Here is an 18,401-nt window from a genome sequence, read left to right as displayed (position 1 = left end):
CTAATTTTGACTTTGTTGACCAAGTTTGACCTAATTTGACGGGAGTTAACTTTGGGATGTTTAGGTCAAATTGGTCTGAATTTCGATTTTAGAGCTTTGTCAAAATTAGAGAGATGTTGGATTTGAATTGGGTTGAATTTTAAGCACTTCACAAATGGCTGTGATTTTATCCAAACAAAATTAGATGTTTACAAATATGTTGCTTTCAATCCACTCTTTTGAGATTTTATCTTTCATAAATCTTTCTTGAAATACAACCCTATAAATGAAGATTAAAAAAGTCATAGTTAGACAAAAACTCTCTTGGTCGAATGCTTTAGAGTCTTTTCTTGATCAAAACTCTTCAATTATCACATGTGCATCGAGAAGTGCTCTTGTGAATGGGAAAACCAAATCAATGTAGAAGTTATAGTGCCATCATAATTCCTATTTCAAGTCAATTTTGTATCCATTCCTTACATGCTTAGCTGAATCTTGCAAAAATAATGCTTGTTTTAATCTTGCATGATCTCTTGCCCTAAAATGAGTAGAAATTCTACTCCAAGTAGAAAAACCTATATATCAAGAAAAACCACATTAAATTCACCAAATTCAAACAAATTTTAAAATTTTTCAATAAAAATGAAGTTGAAAATCTCTATATTTTTAAGTGCTATCATACCCCAACACTTAAACCTTTGCTTGTCCTCAAGCAAAGCTCACAAATTAATATCACTAAAAATCAATATACATGCGCATAAAGTCAAAAACTGCACAAATTCTCAATCATGTATTATAGCATAATACAAAGGTAATTACAAACATAGATTCACACAAAACTCATTGAAAAAGTAAGCTTTCAATCTCATACAATCTTCATGCATATGAAATTACTCAATCTCTAATCTATACATATAATTTAAGCAAAAAGAATGTAAAATACATCGTCATATATTAACTCAAAGATAAATATGCTTCATATGTCTACTTTTTTCTTTCCTTTCCACTAATGTTAAACTTATATACTTGACTCAAGATCAAAAGGTCTTGAAGACTTGTAATGTAAGAGATGGGTCAAGGTAGGAACAAGGAAATTTTAGGCTCATAACACCCTTTTTGCTTACTTTCTTGAACTTCTTGGACTTAATATTGAAACTTTTAAAACTTTGGAACTTTCAAAACTTTGAGGCATCTTGTTCTTTTTTTTCAACTTTTTTTTTTTCACTAAGCCATTTTTGGCCTTTTATTTTAAACTTTGCCTAACTTTTTGATTTTGCTATTTATTTTTTTTTTCTTCATTAATTTCTTGTGCCTCTCTTCCTCCTAAATACATAAATATATCCAAAAACATGTATAAGCATATTAGGTTAGGGGAAAACAATAAAAAAGGATAAATTATCATAGAAAAGGCTTTTGACTTTTTATTGAGGCTAAATGAACAAAGGAAATGATAATATAAAAGGCTCAACAATAAAGGTACTTGTTTATTGTTTAACAATAAAGGTCCATGAAGCTGAAATCTCAAAAAAATAAAATAAAAAATTTGAATTTATAATGACAACTTTCAATCTTTTAACTTAAAAAAATTCTTGCTTTGTTTATTTTTGTTTTGTTTAAACAAAATTTTACATTTTAATACTGCATGCATGATTTAGGTATTTTGATTTATCACTAAGTCATATTGAAGTTTAAAGATAATTTGGCTCAAAATTAGTTAAAAGATTATAAACTTTTAAGAAAATCAGAATTTGAAAAAAAATCACTTTAGTTATTTTCTTAAAATGGAAAATAAAAAATGAATTAACCAGTTTTTTTTTTTTTGAGATAAATATATTAATTATTAAAATATTTGAAATAGTAGGAGTGCGAGGAAAGCCGGTCGAAGACGTTGAGTGGGCTCCTGCAATGGTACGGCCCAGATATGAAGCAGATTGTTTTTTTACCAAAACGATGAATCCAGTGTTTGATGAGACTAATAAATTGAGATTCGCGCGAGACGATGGAGGGGCCTCCGGCGAACGATTGGTGCTCTATTTGCCATGGAAGCTTTAACGTTCCTTGCCAAGCCAATTGCTCTCATTGGTTCTGCGGTGCCTCTCTTTTCTTACTCTACAATTTTCATATGTTTCAATTAAAATTTATTTGATCTAAACCAGGATTATGAAAATGTGCCTTTTTTTTTCCTGTAAATTCTTTCTGTGACTTTAATTTTTGAAAATGTTGATGGCCATTTACATCTGCTGTTAGGAGACGAACAATAGCTAGTATTAAGAAAATCAAATTCATATATTCCAATTTTGTATTTCTCTAGGATTTTCGTTTATTTCATTTTTATTGTTTTAATTGGGTTCATAGCATTAGGGAAAAGATTTGATGCCAAAGTACCAACAAACAATTGGAATGAGATGAAAAAGAGTCAAAATTCTACAATTGCTATGATATATGTCTCTCAATTATGTTGATTATGCACAAGCAGGGACGGACTCAGATCCTAAAATGCCTTTAATATAATATATAAATATGTAAAATTTTTGTAAAAATCTTAATTTTGCCCCCACGAAATTGAAAAAAAAAATGCGTTCCTATCTTTTATTTCTTTCATCTTTTTATAAAAAACCAAGATAATTGATGTGAAGAATTACTCAAAAGTTGAAATTATTGGATAACTTTATTCATACTATGAGACCTCTCTTATGCAAACTCATATGTTAGATTTCGGACACGTGAACTGTATTCGAGTCATGGACTACCTAATACCATTTTAAAATTGCTTAACCAAAAGATTTAAATTGTTAGCTAGGTAATTGTCCAAAATATATTTATCCATCAATACATAATGGCAAATATCTTCTTTCCTAAAAGTTAAAGCTCCACTCTGTTACGATCTTAATATATAGGATTTCCTTTTTGTTTTTTGCTTATTACTTTGTGATCTTCATTATATAATAAAAATACAAGTAGATAGTTAATATTTCTTTGATACATACACTAATATCAATATTACATTGCACAGAATGTTATTCATTAAATTCAAAAATTGAATTTGTTTAATTCTTCATTCATATATATTTATTGTTTTTGTCTGAAGTGATTTTTTTTTCCATTTTCTTTTGAAATTCAAAAGCAAATAAATGACTTGAATTTAGGTTTAATAAAGTGCTCCTTTTCTAAATAAAAAAAAACTTTTTCTTGTACTAATAAAAACAGTTTATATAACATAAATAGGTATCTGAATTTTTATACTATGAAAAAATTTGTTGAAGTTAATTTTTGCATTTAATTTTACAAAATTTTACATAGCTTTTATATTAGGCATGCCCCCTCTGTGTAAAAAAATTTTCTGGATCCATCCCTGTCCTTAACGTTGTGTAGTATTTAATTGTTAAACTAAAGACCGTCTTTATATCATAATTATACAGGTTTTATGCCTTTTCAATTTGCTATCGATTTTGATCTCATTTTTTATATAAATTATCAGGTCTTGTGGAAGAAATTAAAAGAGACCATGTAGTTAGTTGAGTCATTAGTCTTGTACTTTATTGATTTCATTTTTTAATTTTCTGTTCTGTTGGAAACCATTTAAATTATGGTCAATTATGTCTTTTTTGGAGCTGAGTCTTGGTTTTCCGTGGATTTTTAAGTTTACTAAATCTTATGATATTAGGAATTTTAGTCTTATTAGAATTACTGAGATTTACACCGTACAGAAATACATGTCCAGAAAGACATACAAATACTTGTTGTTCTGGAATTGTTAAGAGTCAATTTAGTGACAATAATGTTTTTCTTCGTGCCTTTATGAAATTTCTAGCCTGAACTTCTCTTTTGTCCTTATCTCCTTTTTCTTGTTCTTTCCCTCATTTCTCATAATATACTGAGTAATTTCAGAATCTGCTATACCTAACTATCCCTCCTTTATAACCTCAAGGCCCCATCTTCCTGACTTGTTTCTTTCCCTCTCAACATATGCTATGCCCGCCCTCTAATCACAGATCTATCGGTCAAGTAATGCTTTATTTTTGCAGCATAAACACAGTGAAGCTGTTTCTTAATTTCTTGTTTGATTTATATCTATTACTTTCAATTATTATTGTCCTTTCAAAACATCTAAAACCACATATTGCTAGCTTAATCATCCTATCACCCTACTGAATCAACCTTTAGTGCCTACTTCTGTTTGCAAATGTTATTTTATTAATAAATTTAGTTCAGTTATTGTTTATTTGCTTTGCTTTCTGACTACTCCTTCTATCTCCTGTCTCAGGGAAATCAATTCCAATACATATTAAACCTTATACCTCACTTAGTAGAGTTAAAAACTGCTAAGCCTTTATTTTCTGTAGCTGTGGCTTATTGCATAAGCTATGTTGGTAGGACCACTTAAATTTGGACTGTATGATAATCTCTTCTAAAATAATATGGCATCAATTTAAGTCTATCCAGTGGATACAATATGTAGTCCTGACCATTGTTTGATGATGAAATAATTCTTTTTTTTTGGTTTCATACAATTATCTAGGTAATTGTATTATGCTTGTTTGGCATCATGGATCCACATTTCACCCATGTAAATGCCCCCTGTGTCGACGTCCGATTACATTGTTGGTTCCTGGTGAGGCTTCATTAAGGGAGCGTCATAACTCAGCAGTTGCTGAGATTCTGGAAAAGGTTGAAAAATACAACCATTACTTTGGTGGACAATCCAATGGTCTCATTCAGGTATGTGTACATTTGCATCTGTTGCATTTGCTATGCAACTTAACAACCTTTATTCTGTGAGATAACCTTACTTTTTACTTATCAATGCAAGGTTATTAACTTTTGTCTCTTTTCTTTCTTTTCTTGTTTTTCTCAAAATAACAATTCAACGTAATGTAATGCCTTACCAGTGTGTCAAAATGTATACTGCTTGTCTGTTCCATAAATAGAGTCCTATGTTTAATGTGAAGATTGATTAAGAAAACTTTGACCATTTATCTTAATTTGATCTCATTTCCAAAAATGCCCTTGACCAAGGAATAAAAGTGTCAACTTTTTGGATAAAAAGCGAAAGTGTGATTCATTTTTTTTTTTTAAGTGTCATCACCATTTTGACTGAAAGTAAGAACTAGATGCTACTGCATTGCTTATAATCAAAACCGTGATGTACAATAATTATCTTAACTTTCAAATTGAAGGAAACTTGGAAGGATGATCAGCCAATAATCCTTAGCATAAACAAACATAAAATTAGGACAGAATGAATAATTCTTTCGGGCCAATGCAAGGAATTTCTTAAAAATGTCCACCTCCGAATAGAAACCATAATTCTAAACTCTTTGATGTTTATGTTATGAGCCAAATTAAATGGACTATGAGGTCCGGAAATAGTCCATTTTAGTCAAGCTTTTTAGTAGTTAACTGTTTCTGTTAAATTGGTCAGCAAGTTAGTTATTTGTTGAGGAATGGACAACTGAGTAAAATTGGGGTTGTTATAATTAATGCGAGTACAGTCTGTAGCGTTCATGGAATAAATTACAACAAATTCCTCAAAATCTGAAATTCTCTTCTTTTCTCTCTCTCTCTCTCTCCCTTCTATTCTGCTCTCTTCTTTCTTCATTCCATAAGTTTCAAGCTACTATGTTGCATCTAGCTGCATCATTTTTGGTATCAGAGATAGCAGATCTTGAATATTGCAGATGGCGCCACTTTCCCAACATACAAATTATTTGCATCACATACCACTCTGAGTGTCTAAAATTTTTAAGTTTATTGTTCTTGATTGTTTTAAGCAATCTTTATACCAACTAGCATCTTGAGCATCTTGGAACTTCTTCAACTTTAACATTCTCGTGCACTTATCATAGATATATACCATACTCATTCAATCCTAGGATTGACCTATTAGTACAAAATTCAGAGGCAATTATAAGGACTTTCAATGTTTTGACTTTTTGCAGAGCTACCCTATTTAGACATCTGAATTTTGGGTTTTCTTCTGTGCAGAGACTGCAAGACCTTCCTTTTCTGCTCCGCAGGTTGTTACGAGAAATGACAGATCCTCAAAGATCTCTTCCTCTTGTTATTAGAGCTCGTGTATATCTTGCAGTTAAGTCAGTTTATCTCATCTGTGATCATTTCCTTCCTACATCAGCCTTTATTGAAGAATGTTTTTTTTGTTTTTATTTTTTTTTCATATAATACTGATTTAGTGATTCCCATAGACCTTTAGTTTTTAGTTTTTCCTTCTGCTGAATTCAAAGGAGTCTTTAGATTTATAGCAGAGCCTATGCTTAATCAATTCTTTTAAGCATGGCCATGGAGCACTTATGTGTGTTTAATGCTGCTATGAGTAACTACATTAAATAGAGATTACTCATTTTTTGAAGCCTTGTGAGGACTCATTACCTTTTTGTTGTCCAGACTTTACATTTTCCTTAAAGTGCATGTCTATGATGCATATTTGATAAACATAAGTATGGAGTTCAAACCCTCTAAATATATGAAAAAACTTAAAAAACGATTGAATATTCCTGTGTTGGACACTTACCCATATTTGACACTCACTTTTAGGAGTTTGAGTAACATAGCCTTTTTGCATAGAAATACTTGCTCCATCCTTTTCAAATCATATTTCTTGCATTTTAAGAAGTCAAAAGGAGAAAAGATGATACAAAAATGCTTTCTGTTGAATTGTTTATTTCATTAGTGTTTGAAGCATTCTACGCAAAAAGGAAAAAGTGCTTACTAATCCTTCAAAACACTAGTCTGGCTAACTTTGCATTCTTATTAGATCTGGATTATTATGTCCTTTGCAAACAATAGCAACAAAATTTTGGAATATTCATCCTGTACAAGTAAGAAACATTAGTTGCTTCTTTATTAATCCTTGAATAGAACAAATATGAATTTGGGTAGTTTGAAAACACGAATGATAAATTCTAGTTTCAGAAATTTAATGCTAATTTCAGGATTATGCAGGGAAAATATTATTTCTTTTGCTCTATATGGGGTGTGACAGCTAATAATTCTAAGAAACTTTCAAAAGAAATTTAAAAATAAGTTTAGGGACTTGTTGAAAGGTAATATGTTGAAGGTAATAAGAAAAAGAAGGGTGACATTTATTGTAAAAAGTTTATTAATTCTTTTTTTTTCTATTCAATTATGGTTTTTTAGCCATGTCTTGGATCATCATGCCATTTTGTATGTTGATCTGATAAGTGTAAATAAGAGCATAATCTGCTATATCATCAACAAAACTTTTTGGGGATTGAATTTTCAAATAGGGGTGCAATCAACCCTCATTGAGTTGAGTCCTTAGTTGTTCAGGCTTTGGCTTGAGTTTCATGTGAGTTTGAAAATAGCATGTTCAAGCATGGCTTGTTAAAACTTGAATCCCTAGGATTTTTCAAGTAGATGTTCTGGCTAAAGTTCTTGAAAACACAAGCCTAGTTAAACTTAAAATAATATATATATTGTGGAAAAACTAAGAAATAAAACTGTGTGAAAAAACTAAGTGTAAAACTGAATGTATATTGGAAAACTACTCATTAAGAATTAAACACGCATCTTAGGTTTATATACAACTAACTAGTGGGTAAATTAGGAAACTAAATCTTCCTAAAAATTGATCTTATAATTGAGGGTTGTCTATCCTAATTTTTTGTCTTTAATTCTAGAGATACAAATATAAATATACAGATTACAAGATTACAATTAGCTGTAAATAAGTGTTTTCCCACATCCCCCCTCAAGTTGGTGAATAGGTGTTTTCCATTCCCAGTTTGGAAATAATTTTTTGAAATGTTGCACTGCTGAGACCTTTAGTCAACAGATCTGCAAGGTAACCCTTGGTTGATACATACGATGTACAAATCAACCCACTCTCTAGTTTCTCTTTTATGAAATGCTTGCCTACTTCAATGTGTTTTGTTCTATCATGTTGCACAGGACTGTGTGCAATGCTTATTGCATACTTGTTATCACAGCAGAGTCTCATTGGTCCATCCCACTTGATCTTCAAGTCTTCTAGGATAATCTTTAACCATAGTAGTTCACAAATTTCTTGAGCCATTACCCTAAACTCTGTTTCAACACTTGATCTTGCCACAACATTCTGTTTTTTACTCTTCCAAGTCATAAGATTACCACCTAGGAAAATGCAGTAGCATGAGGTGGATCTTCTATCAGTTACTGAACTTACATAATTAGCATCTGTATATGCCTCTAGAACCAGGTCCGGATTTCTTTTGAATAAGATACCTCTTCCAGAACTGGCCTTCAAATAGTGCAATACATGGTAAACAGCATGTAGGTGCACTTCTTTTGGACTATGTATAAATTGACTTATCACATTCACATCATATGCTATATTAGGTTTAGTATGTGAGAGATAAATGAGTTTTTCAACTAATTTTTGGTTCATCTCTCTATCTATAGCAGCGTCTTCATTAGCTTCTTCATGTTTATGATTAGGGTCTATAAGGGTATTTGCAGGTTCACATGCGAGCTTCTCAGTTTCCTTCAGAAGATTCATCACATAATTTTGTTGTGAGATGAAAATAACATGCCATGAGTGAGCTACTTCAATTCTTAGGAAGTACTTCAATCTCCCTAGCTTTTTTATCTCAAATTCTTTAGCCAAACACTATTTTAGAGATTCTCTCTCTTTTTCATCATATCCAGTTACAATTATATCATCAACATAAACTAATAAAACTGTGACTCTCTTTGAATTAAAGTGCTTGATAAACAATCTGTGATCTCCTTGACTCTACTTATATCCCATTACTAGCATCACTTTGGCAAATCTCCTGAACCAAGCCTAGGAGACCGTTTAAGGCCATATAAAGCCTTTTTTAGCTTGCATACTTTGTTTGCTTCTAGATGACCTCCAAATCTCGGTGGAGCCTTCATATATATTTCTTTTTCTAAATCACCTTGTAGAAAAGCATTCTTTACATCAAATTGTTGAAGTTGCCAATTGTAATTTGTAGCCAATGATAACAAAATCCTAACTGTATTCATCTTAACAATTGGAGCAAAAGTTTTTTGACAATCCACTCAATAAGTTTGAGTGTAGTCCTTAGCCATTAACCTGGCTTTATACCTTTCAACAATACCATCCACCTTGTATTTTATAGTGAAAACACATTTACACCTAACTGGATTTTTTCCTTTAGGCAACTCTATTAGTTCCCATGTCTTATTTTTCTCTAAGGCCTCCGTTTCTATTTTCATGGCTTGCCTCCAATTCTCACTGGATGATGCCTTGGATAATGTAGTTGGAACAGAAATAGTGTTTAGGCTCACACGAAATTTTTTTGGGATAGTGAGAATTTTTCAAATGACACAAAATTAGAGATTAGGTGTAGTGGATGCTTAGTACATTCTCTGGTTCCTTTTCTAATGGCAATAGGCAGATCATAATCACTAGTTATAGTTTTAGGAGATTCATGCTCATTGTGAGAAATAGAGTCAAAGATTATAGTTACCTTATTTCTAGAGTTAGGATCAAATTCTTGGACTCGCACTGGTGTAGGATCTGGAACTTTCCTTTTTGAGTGCACCTGTAATTCCTTCATAGAATCAAGAACAATATTATCGTTTGTCACATCTTCTGTGTTTGGATTGGGTTTAGACTCAAATTTAGTGTTTGACTTGGACTCAGAAGAAACAAGCTTCTACTCAGAAGAATTAATGGGTGAAAATGTTGAAGAAAAGGACAAATCAAGCAAAAAGAAGTCTTTATCCTTATTTACCATGAATGAAGTCTCCCTCTAAAGATAAGGTTGAGTAAAATATGGTTTACTTTCTTCAAAAGTGACATTTGCAGACACATAGAATTTTTTGGTAGGAGGATGATAACACTTATACCCTTTCTGAGTTGATAATTATCCCACAAAAATGCACTTAATTGCTCTAAGATCCAACTTCCCCCTATTGTGACTGTGAACATGAACAAATGATGTACAACTAAATATCCTAGTTGTGAGGTTGTTTGTGATATTAAAGTGGGATAAAATTGTGATAGTAGTTCCTTAGGAGTTTTAAATCCCAAAACCCTTGAAGTTAACCTATTTATAATATGTGTGGCAATGAGAACAGTTTACGTTTGCTTGAAAAAGTAAAGCTCGGGTTGTGGCTAGTAAATGATTGTTTTTCCTCTCTCCCACTCCATTTTGCTGTGGAGTATTAGCATAAGATGACTTATGGATAATCCTCTCTTTTTGGAAATAGGTAGATAAACTTTAATTAAAATAGTCTCTTGTATTACAAGACCTAAATCTATTGATTTTCACTCCAAATTGATTATGGATCATGTTTTGGAAGCTTAAAAACATAATATTCACATCTGATTTGGATTTAAGTAAAAATATCCAAAAGATCCTGGTATAATCATCTATAAAAGAAATAAAACCCGTTGCACTTGAAATATTAAGAATTGTAGAGGGACCCCATATGTCACTATGAATCAAGTAAAAAGGCGTAGAACATTTTTTATTGCTAACTGGAAAAGACACATCTATGCTTTGCAAGTTCACAAACATCACAATGAAAATTTTTGGCATTTAATCCTTTGAACAAATAAGGAAACATGTTTTTCAAAGTTCCCAAAGAATGATGTATAACACAAAAATGATAAAGGCAGATTTTGCCCTTATTGAGAGATTTTTTAGAAAGAAATGACAAAGGTAAACTATTCTTGATATTACTTGTGTTGTTTGATGTCTTAAGATAATATAGTCTGTCTTTCTCCTTAGCAAGTCCAATCTTTTTTCCGGAACTTTGGTCCTAAAATTCACAATAAAAGGGATAAAAAGTCACTTTGCAGTTCATATCTCTGGTAAGTTTTTGTATAGATATCAGATTAGTAAACAATCCAGGAACATGAAGAACATTTTTAAGAACAAATGAGGGATTAATTTGAACATCTCCTAATCCTGCCACTATAATAAGTGAATCATCTGCAATAACAATTTTTTTATTACTAGGACACAAGGTATATGTACTAAATTTCTGTGAAGAATGTGTCATATGGTTTGTGGCTTCTGACTCAATGAGCCAAAAACTCGTAATAGACTTAACCTAGACATTTAATCCATGAGAACCAAAAGCTTTACCTGAACTAGAGACCTTATCTAAGAAACATACCCCAATAGGCTTTTCAAGGATTTTCATTAGCCTTCTCAGCTTCTCAATCTCTTTTCTTTCCAACTCTCCTTGTTTCTAAGACATTTGTAGTATTTTCGTGATATTTCCAATTGGCACTTCCTCAAATTGGGTGGTAGTGATATCTTTCTTTGAACTGAAACAAGTCTTAAGATATAACCAGAAATGACTTTTAGCAATGAAGGCAAAAAGAGGAAAAAATAAAATAGCTATGAAGATCTTAACAGGGTTCGACAATGAAAGCCTAAAATAGAGGTCAATAATGAGCTGAAAATTTTGCTTTCGAAAAAGATTCTAAAGCTCTAATACCATGTGAAAAAACTAAAAAAATAAAACTGTGTGAAAAAACTAAGAGTAAAACTGAATGTATATTGAAAAATTGCTCATTAAGAATTATACAAGCACCTTAGGTTTTGTGGAAATTGAATGTATATTGAAAAACTGCTTATCAACAATTATACAAGAATCTTAGGTTTATATACAACTAACTAGGGGTTAAACTAGGAAACTAAATCTTCCTTAATTCTAGGGATACAAATACTTAATTCTAGAGATACAAATATAAATATACAGATTACAAGATTACAACCAGCTGTAAATAAGTGTTTTCCCACACTCCCCCTCAAGCTGGTGAATAGGTGTTTTTCATTCCCAGCTTGGAAATAATTTCTTGAAATGTTGCACTGCTGAGACCTTTAGTCAACACATCTGCAAGTTGACCCTTGGTTGATACATAAGGTGTACAAATCAACCCACTGTCTAGTTTTTCCTTTATGAAATGCCGGTCTACTTCAATGTGTTTTGTTCTGTCATGTTGCACAGGATTGTGTGCAATGCTTATTGCAGACTTGTTATCACAGTAGAGTCTCATTGGTCCATCCCACTTGATCTTCAAGTCTTCTAGGATAATCTTTAACCATAGTAGTTCACAAATTCCTTGAGCCATTGCTCTAAACTCTGCTTCAGCACTTGATCTTGCCACCACATTCTGTTTTTTACTCCTCCAAGTCACAAGATTACCACCTAAGAAAGTGCAGTAGCCTGAGGTAGATCTTCTATCAGTTACTGAACCTGCATAATCAGCATCTGTATATGCTTCTAGAACTAACCCCGAATCTATTTTGAATAAGATACCTCTCCCAGGATTGGCCTTCAAATAGTGCAATATACGGTAGACAGCCTGTAGGTGCACTTCTTTAGGACTATGCATAAATTGACTTACCACACTCACAGCATATGCTATATCAGGTCTAGTATGTGAGAGATAAATGAGTCTTCCAACTAATCTTTGGTACATCTCTCTATTTACAGCAGCATCTTCATTAGCTTCTCCAATTTTATGATTAGGATCTATAGGAGTATTTGCAGGTTTACATGCAAGCTTCCCAGTTTCCTTCAGAAGATCCATCACATATTTCTGTTGTGAGATAAAAATACCATGCCGTGAGTGAGCTACTTCAATTCCTAGGAAATACTTCAATCTCCCTAGCTCTTTTATCTCAAATTCTCTAGCCAAACACTGTTTTAGAGATTCTCTCTCTTTTTCATCATCTCCAGTTACAATTATATCATCAACATACACTAATAGAACTGTGACTCTCCCTGAATCAGAGTGCTTGATAAATAATGTGTGATCTCCTTGACTCTGTTTATATCCCATTGCTAGCATCACTTTGGCAAATCTCCCGAACCAAGCTCTAGGAGACTGTTTAAGGTCATATAAAGCCTTTTTTAACCTGCATACTTTGTTTGCTGCTAGATGACCTTCAAATCCCGGTGGAACCTTCATATATATTTCTTCTTCCAAATCACCATGTAAAAAAGCATTCTTTACATCAAATTGTTGAAGATGCCAATTGTAATTTGCAGCTAATGATAACAAAATCCTAACTGTATTCATCTTGGCAACTGGAGCAAAGGTTTCCTGGTAATCCACTCCATAGGTCTGAGTGTAGCCCTTAGCCACTAACCTGGCTTTATACCTTTCAACAGTACCATCTGCCTTGTATTTTACAGTGAAAACCCATTTACACCCCACTGAATTTTTTCCTTTAGGCAACTCTACCAGTTCCCATGTCTGATTTTTCTCTAAGGCCTCCATTTCTATTTTCATGGCTTGCCTCCATTTCTCACTGGATAATGCCTCGGATAATGTAGTTGGAACAGAAATAGTGTTTAGGCTCACAAGAAAATTTTTGTGGGATGGTGAGAATTTTTCAAATGACACAAAATTAGATATTGGGTATAGTGGATGCTTGGTACATTCTTTGGTTCCTTTCCTAATGGCAATAGGCAAATCATAATCACTAGCTATAGTTTTAGGAGATTCATGCTCATTTTGAGAAACAGAGTCAAAAACTGTAGTTACCTCATTTTCAGAGTTAGGATCAGGTTCTTGGATTGGCACTGGTTCAGGATCTGGAACTTTTCTTCTTGAGTACACCTGTAATTCCTTCATAGAATCAAGAACAATATTATCCTTTGTCACATCTTTCGTATTTGGAATGGATTCAGACTCAAATTCAATGTTTGACTTGGGCTCAGCAGAAACAGGTTTCGACTCATAAGAATTAATGGGTGTAAATGTTGAAGAAGGGGGCAAATCAAGCAAAAAGAAGTCTTTATCCTTATCTTCCATGAATGAAGTCTCCCCCTAAAGATAAGGTTGAGTAAAAAATGGTTTATTTTCTTCAAAAGTGACATCTACAGACACATAAAATTTTTTGGTAGGAGGGTGATAGCACTTATATCCTTTTTGAGTTGAAGAATACCCCACAAAAATACACTTAATCGCTCTTGGATCCAACTTTCCCCTGTTATGACTGTGAACATAAACAAATGATGTACAACCAAATATCCTAGGTGTGAGATTGTTTGTGGTATTGAGGTTGGGATAAAATTGTGAGAGTAGTTCCATAGGAGTTTTAAATCCCAAAACTCTTGAAGGTAACCTATTTATAATGTGTGTGGCAGTGAGAACAGCTTCCCCCCAATAAGATTTAGGTACATTTGCTTGAAAAAGAAAGGCTCTGGTTGTGGCTAATAAATGATTGTTTTTTCTCTCTGCCACTCCATTCTGCTGTGGAGTATTAACACAAGATGACTCATGGATAATCCTCTCTTTTTGAAAATAAGTGGATAGACTCTGGTTGAAGTAGTCTTTTGCATTATCAGACCTAAATCTCTTGATTTTTACTCTAAATTGATTTTGGATCATGTTTTGGAAGCTTAAAAACACACTATTCACATCTGATTTGGATTTAAGTAAAAAAACCCAAGAGACCCTAGTACAATCATCTATGAATGAAACAAACCATCTCGCACCAGAAATATTAAGAATTGTAGAGGGACCCCAAATGTCACTATGAATCAAGTAAAAAGGAGTAGAACTTCTTTTGTTACTGATTGGAAAAGACACACGTCTATGTTTTGCAAATTCGCAAATATCACAATGAAAATCTTCAACATTTAATTCTTTGAACAAAGAAGGAAACATGTTTCTCAAGGTTCCAAAAGAAGGATGTCCAAGACGAAAATGATAAAGCCAGATTTTGTCTTTATTGGAAGATTTTTCAGAAAAAAATGACAAAGGTAAACTATTTTTGATACTACTTGTGTTATTTGATGTCTCAAGATAGTATAGTCCATCCTTCTCCTTAGCAAGTCCAATCATCTTCCCCGAACTCTGGTCCTGAAATTCACAATAAGAGGGATAAAAAGTTACTTTGCAATTCATATCTCTGGTAAGTTTTTGTATAGATATCAGATTAGTAGACAATCCAGGAACATGAAGAACATTTTTGAGAAAAAACGAGGGATTAACTTGAACATCTCCTAATCCTGCCACTGTGGTAAGTGAACCATCAGCAACAACAATTTTCTTATTACTAGGACACAGGTTATATGTACTAAACTTTTGTGGGGAATGTGTCATGTGGTCTGTGGCTCCTGAGTCAATGACCCAAGAACTCGTAATAGGCTTAGCCGAGACATTTAATCCATGAGAACCAGAAGCTTTACCTGAACTAGAAACTTTACCCAAAGAACATACCATAGTAGGCTTTTCAAGGATTTTCAATAAGTTTCTCAGCTTTTCAATCTCTTCCCTGTTAAACTCTCTTTGTTTCTGAGACATCTGTAGTACTCCAGTGATTTTTTCAGTTAACATTTCCTCAAATTGGGTGATAGTGATATCTTTCTTTAAAAGGGTTCGGCAATGAAGGCCTAAATAGGATTCGGCAATGAAGGCCTAAAAAAGTCGGCAATGAAGGCCTAAAAAAGTCAGCAATGAAGGCTGAAAATTTTTCTTCCCAAGAAGAGCCTAAAGCTCTGATACCATGTGGAAATTGAATGTATATTGAAAAACTGCTTATCAACAATTATACAAGAATCTTAGGTTTATATACAACTAACTAGGGGTTAAACTAGGAAACTAAATCTTCCTTAATTCTAGGGATACAAATACTTAATTCTAGAGATACAAATATAAATATACAAATTACAAGATTACAACCAGCTGTAAATAAGTGTTTTCCCACAGGTTTATATACAACTAACTAGTAGGTAAACTAAGAAACTAAATCTTTCTAAAAACTGATCTTGTAATTGAGAGATTATCTATCCTATTTTTTTATCTTTAATTCTAAGGATACAAATATTTAATTCTAGAGATACAAATATAAATATACAAATTATAAGATTACAATCAACTGTAAATAAGTGTTTTCCCATATATATATATCATATTATAGGCCCACAAGCTTTCAGGTCAAGCTTTTGTAAGCCTATCTTTTTCAGACTTGGTAGTTTTGGCCACTATACCTGTGTCAAGACAACACGACTAGGATACAGACACAATTTGTGTCTAACATGTAGTAGACATACGGACTTGCCTTCTTAAAACAAATTGATCACAAAATAATAAAAACAAGAAATATGCAGATGATTGGTTTTTGATAGATGGTTGGAAGATGTGTAAAGCTTTTGTTTTTGTCCTTCATATTGATGGTATATGGTACACAGATTCGTATTTTCCCTGTCAAGGTAAAAGCTATAGAGATAAAGAGACAAAGGAGAACAGGAGAAGAGAACGAAGAGCCAAAGAGTAGTGGAAAAAAAAAAGAAAGAGTTACTTTGCAAAGATAAAGATGAGAAAATATTTGAATGGGTAGGCAAGAGATCTCTTTGCCTGTGGGTTTGTTCAGTGTTCCTTTTCATTTTTAAAATCTTTTGAATTATAAAATACGTCTTGACCATTGGGTCGACATAATAATATTGATTATTTAATCCTTTTACAAAATAAAGGGCCAAACCCCTAATTTATTTATTTATTGTTAATTTTCTAGTAAAAGCCTAAATTTATTTTCTTAACTTTCTAATAAGACAGTGAAGTTGCCCAATTTAAAATTTATAATATTATAATAAGACGTATTTATTCATTTGTATCCTATTTTCTGACCCTTTCTAGCCAATTCTGTGAGTCCAAAATATTGGATGAAAGAGGATTTAGAGTGTTAAACCTTTAGATACACAACTGTACCAGATACCCTTACTTGAGTCCATGTAACATAGCTGTATGATCATATTCAAGCTTGATTTTGTAAATAAGCCTAGATTTTAACTCAAGCTTGTTTGCTGTAATAAATGACGTGAGTCGAGCCAAACTCTTTCTTTTGCATGGCTTCTTTATACTTAAATGCAATTGGTAGGCATCCAAAATTTGTGATTGAATTTGTTATAGGATAAACATCATGTTGCAGTTAAATTAGATTTTTTAGAGTAAATTGAATAAGTTATTGGATTCTATGTTTCGGTTCATTGCCTTAGATGTTTACTGTAGTATTTAATTGGTGTAAAAGAATTCTTTTTTATCAATTTTTTTATAGACACGGTCTTATTCTGTTTCTTCTGCACAGATGTTCTTAAGTGCCATCTACATTTTCAGCCCCATAGATATTATTCCTGAAGGTAACATTATATTTTGATGAATTATCTTGGGAACTGTTGGTAACTAAAAATTGTTTAACATCATAAATGCTTGATGTCAAATCACAGCAATCTTGGGGATAGTTGGCCTCTTGGATGATCTTCTTATAGTTCTCGTCTGCTTTCTCCATGTTGCTGCCATTTATCGGTCTGTTCTTTACTATCGTCATGGAGGTTCGTAAAGTTGATTGGAGCATTGGATAAAGGAAAGCTCACTAGTTCTTCACAGAAAGCTAAACACATCATAAGTTGGAAAGTGTATAGTGGTATGCATGGTGAATTAATTTTAGATTAGTTTCAAGTAGTTGCGAGTGTAGTATTACGCAGTTGTTTATACCTGTGCATTTGACTGATGTTGATAACTGTTATAAAACCTTTTTTATTCTCCACTTCAAATGTTTATCACCTGAAAGTTGTTGCACACACCAAAATAGAGGCCTTCTTGAATGGCCGACTGCATTGGTTGTTTAACATATAAGTCGGTTGTTAGACATTAGTTCCAGGAGAAATGAACTTGATAAAGTCCTAAATATAAGAGTCAGGATTCAAGTTGAATATTGTTAGTTTGCTTTTAAAAGTTAATTCACTACTGTAAGTGAAAACATCATTGATTTTTACTCTTTTTTTTTTTTTGCTTTTACAAAGAAAATATATTACTCACACACCCATTCCACGAAGTGAGATTATCGACTCTAACAAAGAGATAAACAAGTGAAATTATAGGAGGGACGTTTATATTTCAGTTTTAACTAAATTAATAAATTGAATTTATTTAATTTTATTATAAATTGAATTTATTTGATTTGATTGATCGTTCATCATTAAATTAATTTCGGTTTGATATCAAAAACAAATTTTGATAAATATTAATTTTCAGTTAATTTAGCTTGAAAATTAAATTAATCGAAATATAAGAAACTCAAATATAAAATTAAAAATAAATGAATGAGATCGTTACATCTTATAAGTTACAATTTTAATTTAATAATTTGATATTTGAATATTTTATTAAATAATTTTATTTAATTTATTTCATATTTTAGATATTAAAGACTAGAAGTTTAAAATTTAATATAACTTAAATATGTTTTACTATTCTATTAATTTAAAATTTAATTAAATTAAATTCAACAAATTAAAATTTTAAAATTAATAAATTTGATTTGAGTAATAAAAATTAAAATAACTTAATTAATTTAATATACATAATTTAATTCAAAATTATCCAAATTAATAGAATGAACACTCTTAATCCACGTTGAGTTTGACCAACACTTATTATTATT

At 32.0% G+C, this 18,401-nt stretch overlaps 1 protein-coding gene across 2 annotated transcripts; it reads left to right on the top strand.

Moving 5' to 3' along the window:
* Window positions 1-1,861: 1,861 nt before the first annotated feature.
* Window positions 1,862-17,504, top strand: LOC111315797 (uncharacterized). Of its 2 annotated transcripts, XM_022917811.2 has the most exons (5): window positions 1,862-2,069; window positions 4,499-4,698; window positions 5,965-6,066; window positions 17,046-17,097; window positions 17,185-17,504. In XM_022917811.2, the coding sequence occupies exons 1-5, from the start codon at window positions 1,979-1,981 to the stop codon at window positions 17,295-17,297; spliced, it is 558 nt and encodes a 185-aa protein (XP_022773546.2). In that variant the 5' UTR covers window positions 1,862-1,978; the 3' UTR covers window positions 17,298-17,504. The 2 variants fall into 2 exon arrangements, with proteins under 2 accessions (XP_022773546.2, XP_022773547.2); XM_022917812.2 differs by lacking the exon at window positions 5,965-6,066.
* Window positions 17,505-18,401: the final 897 nt, after the last annotated feature.

The sequence above is a fragment of the Durio zibethinus genome, chromosome 20 (genome assembly GCF_047325235.1).
Source record: "Durio zibethinus cultivar Kanyao isolate XHJ-2024 chromosome 20, ASM4732523v1, whole genome shotgun sequence".
Classification (NCBI taxonomy): Eukaryota; Viridiplantae; Streptophyta; class Magnoliopsida; order Malvales; family Malvaceae; genus Durio; species Durio zibethinus.
The sequence above is the reverse complement of the archived record's forward strand: the minus strand, read 5'-3'. Positions and strand labels throughout refer to the sequence as shown.

Excerpts from the sequence above, each read along its gene's own strand:
- LOC111315797 (XM_022917811.2), top strand. The coding sequence starts at position 1,979 with ATGGAGGGGCCTCCGGCGAACGATTGGTGCTCTATTTGCCATGGAAGC. Across the intron at positions 4,699-5,964 it reads AATCCAATGGTCTCATTCAG|AGACTGCAAGACCTTCCTTT; the intron begins GTATGTGTACAT and ends TCTTCTGTGCAG. Across the intron at positions 17,098-17,184 it reads CATAGATATTATTCCTGAAG|CAATCTTGGGGATAGTTGGC; the intron begins GTAACATTATAT and ends GTCAAATCACAG.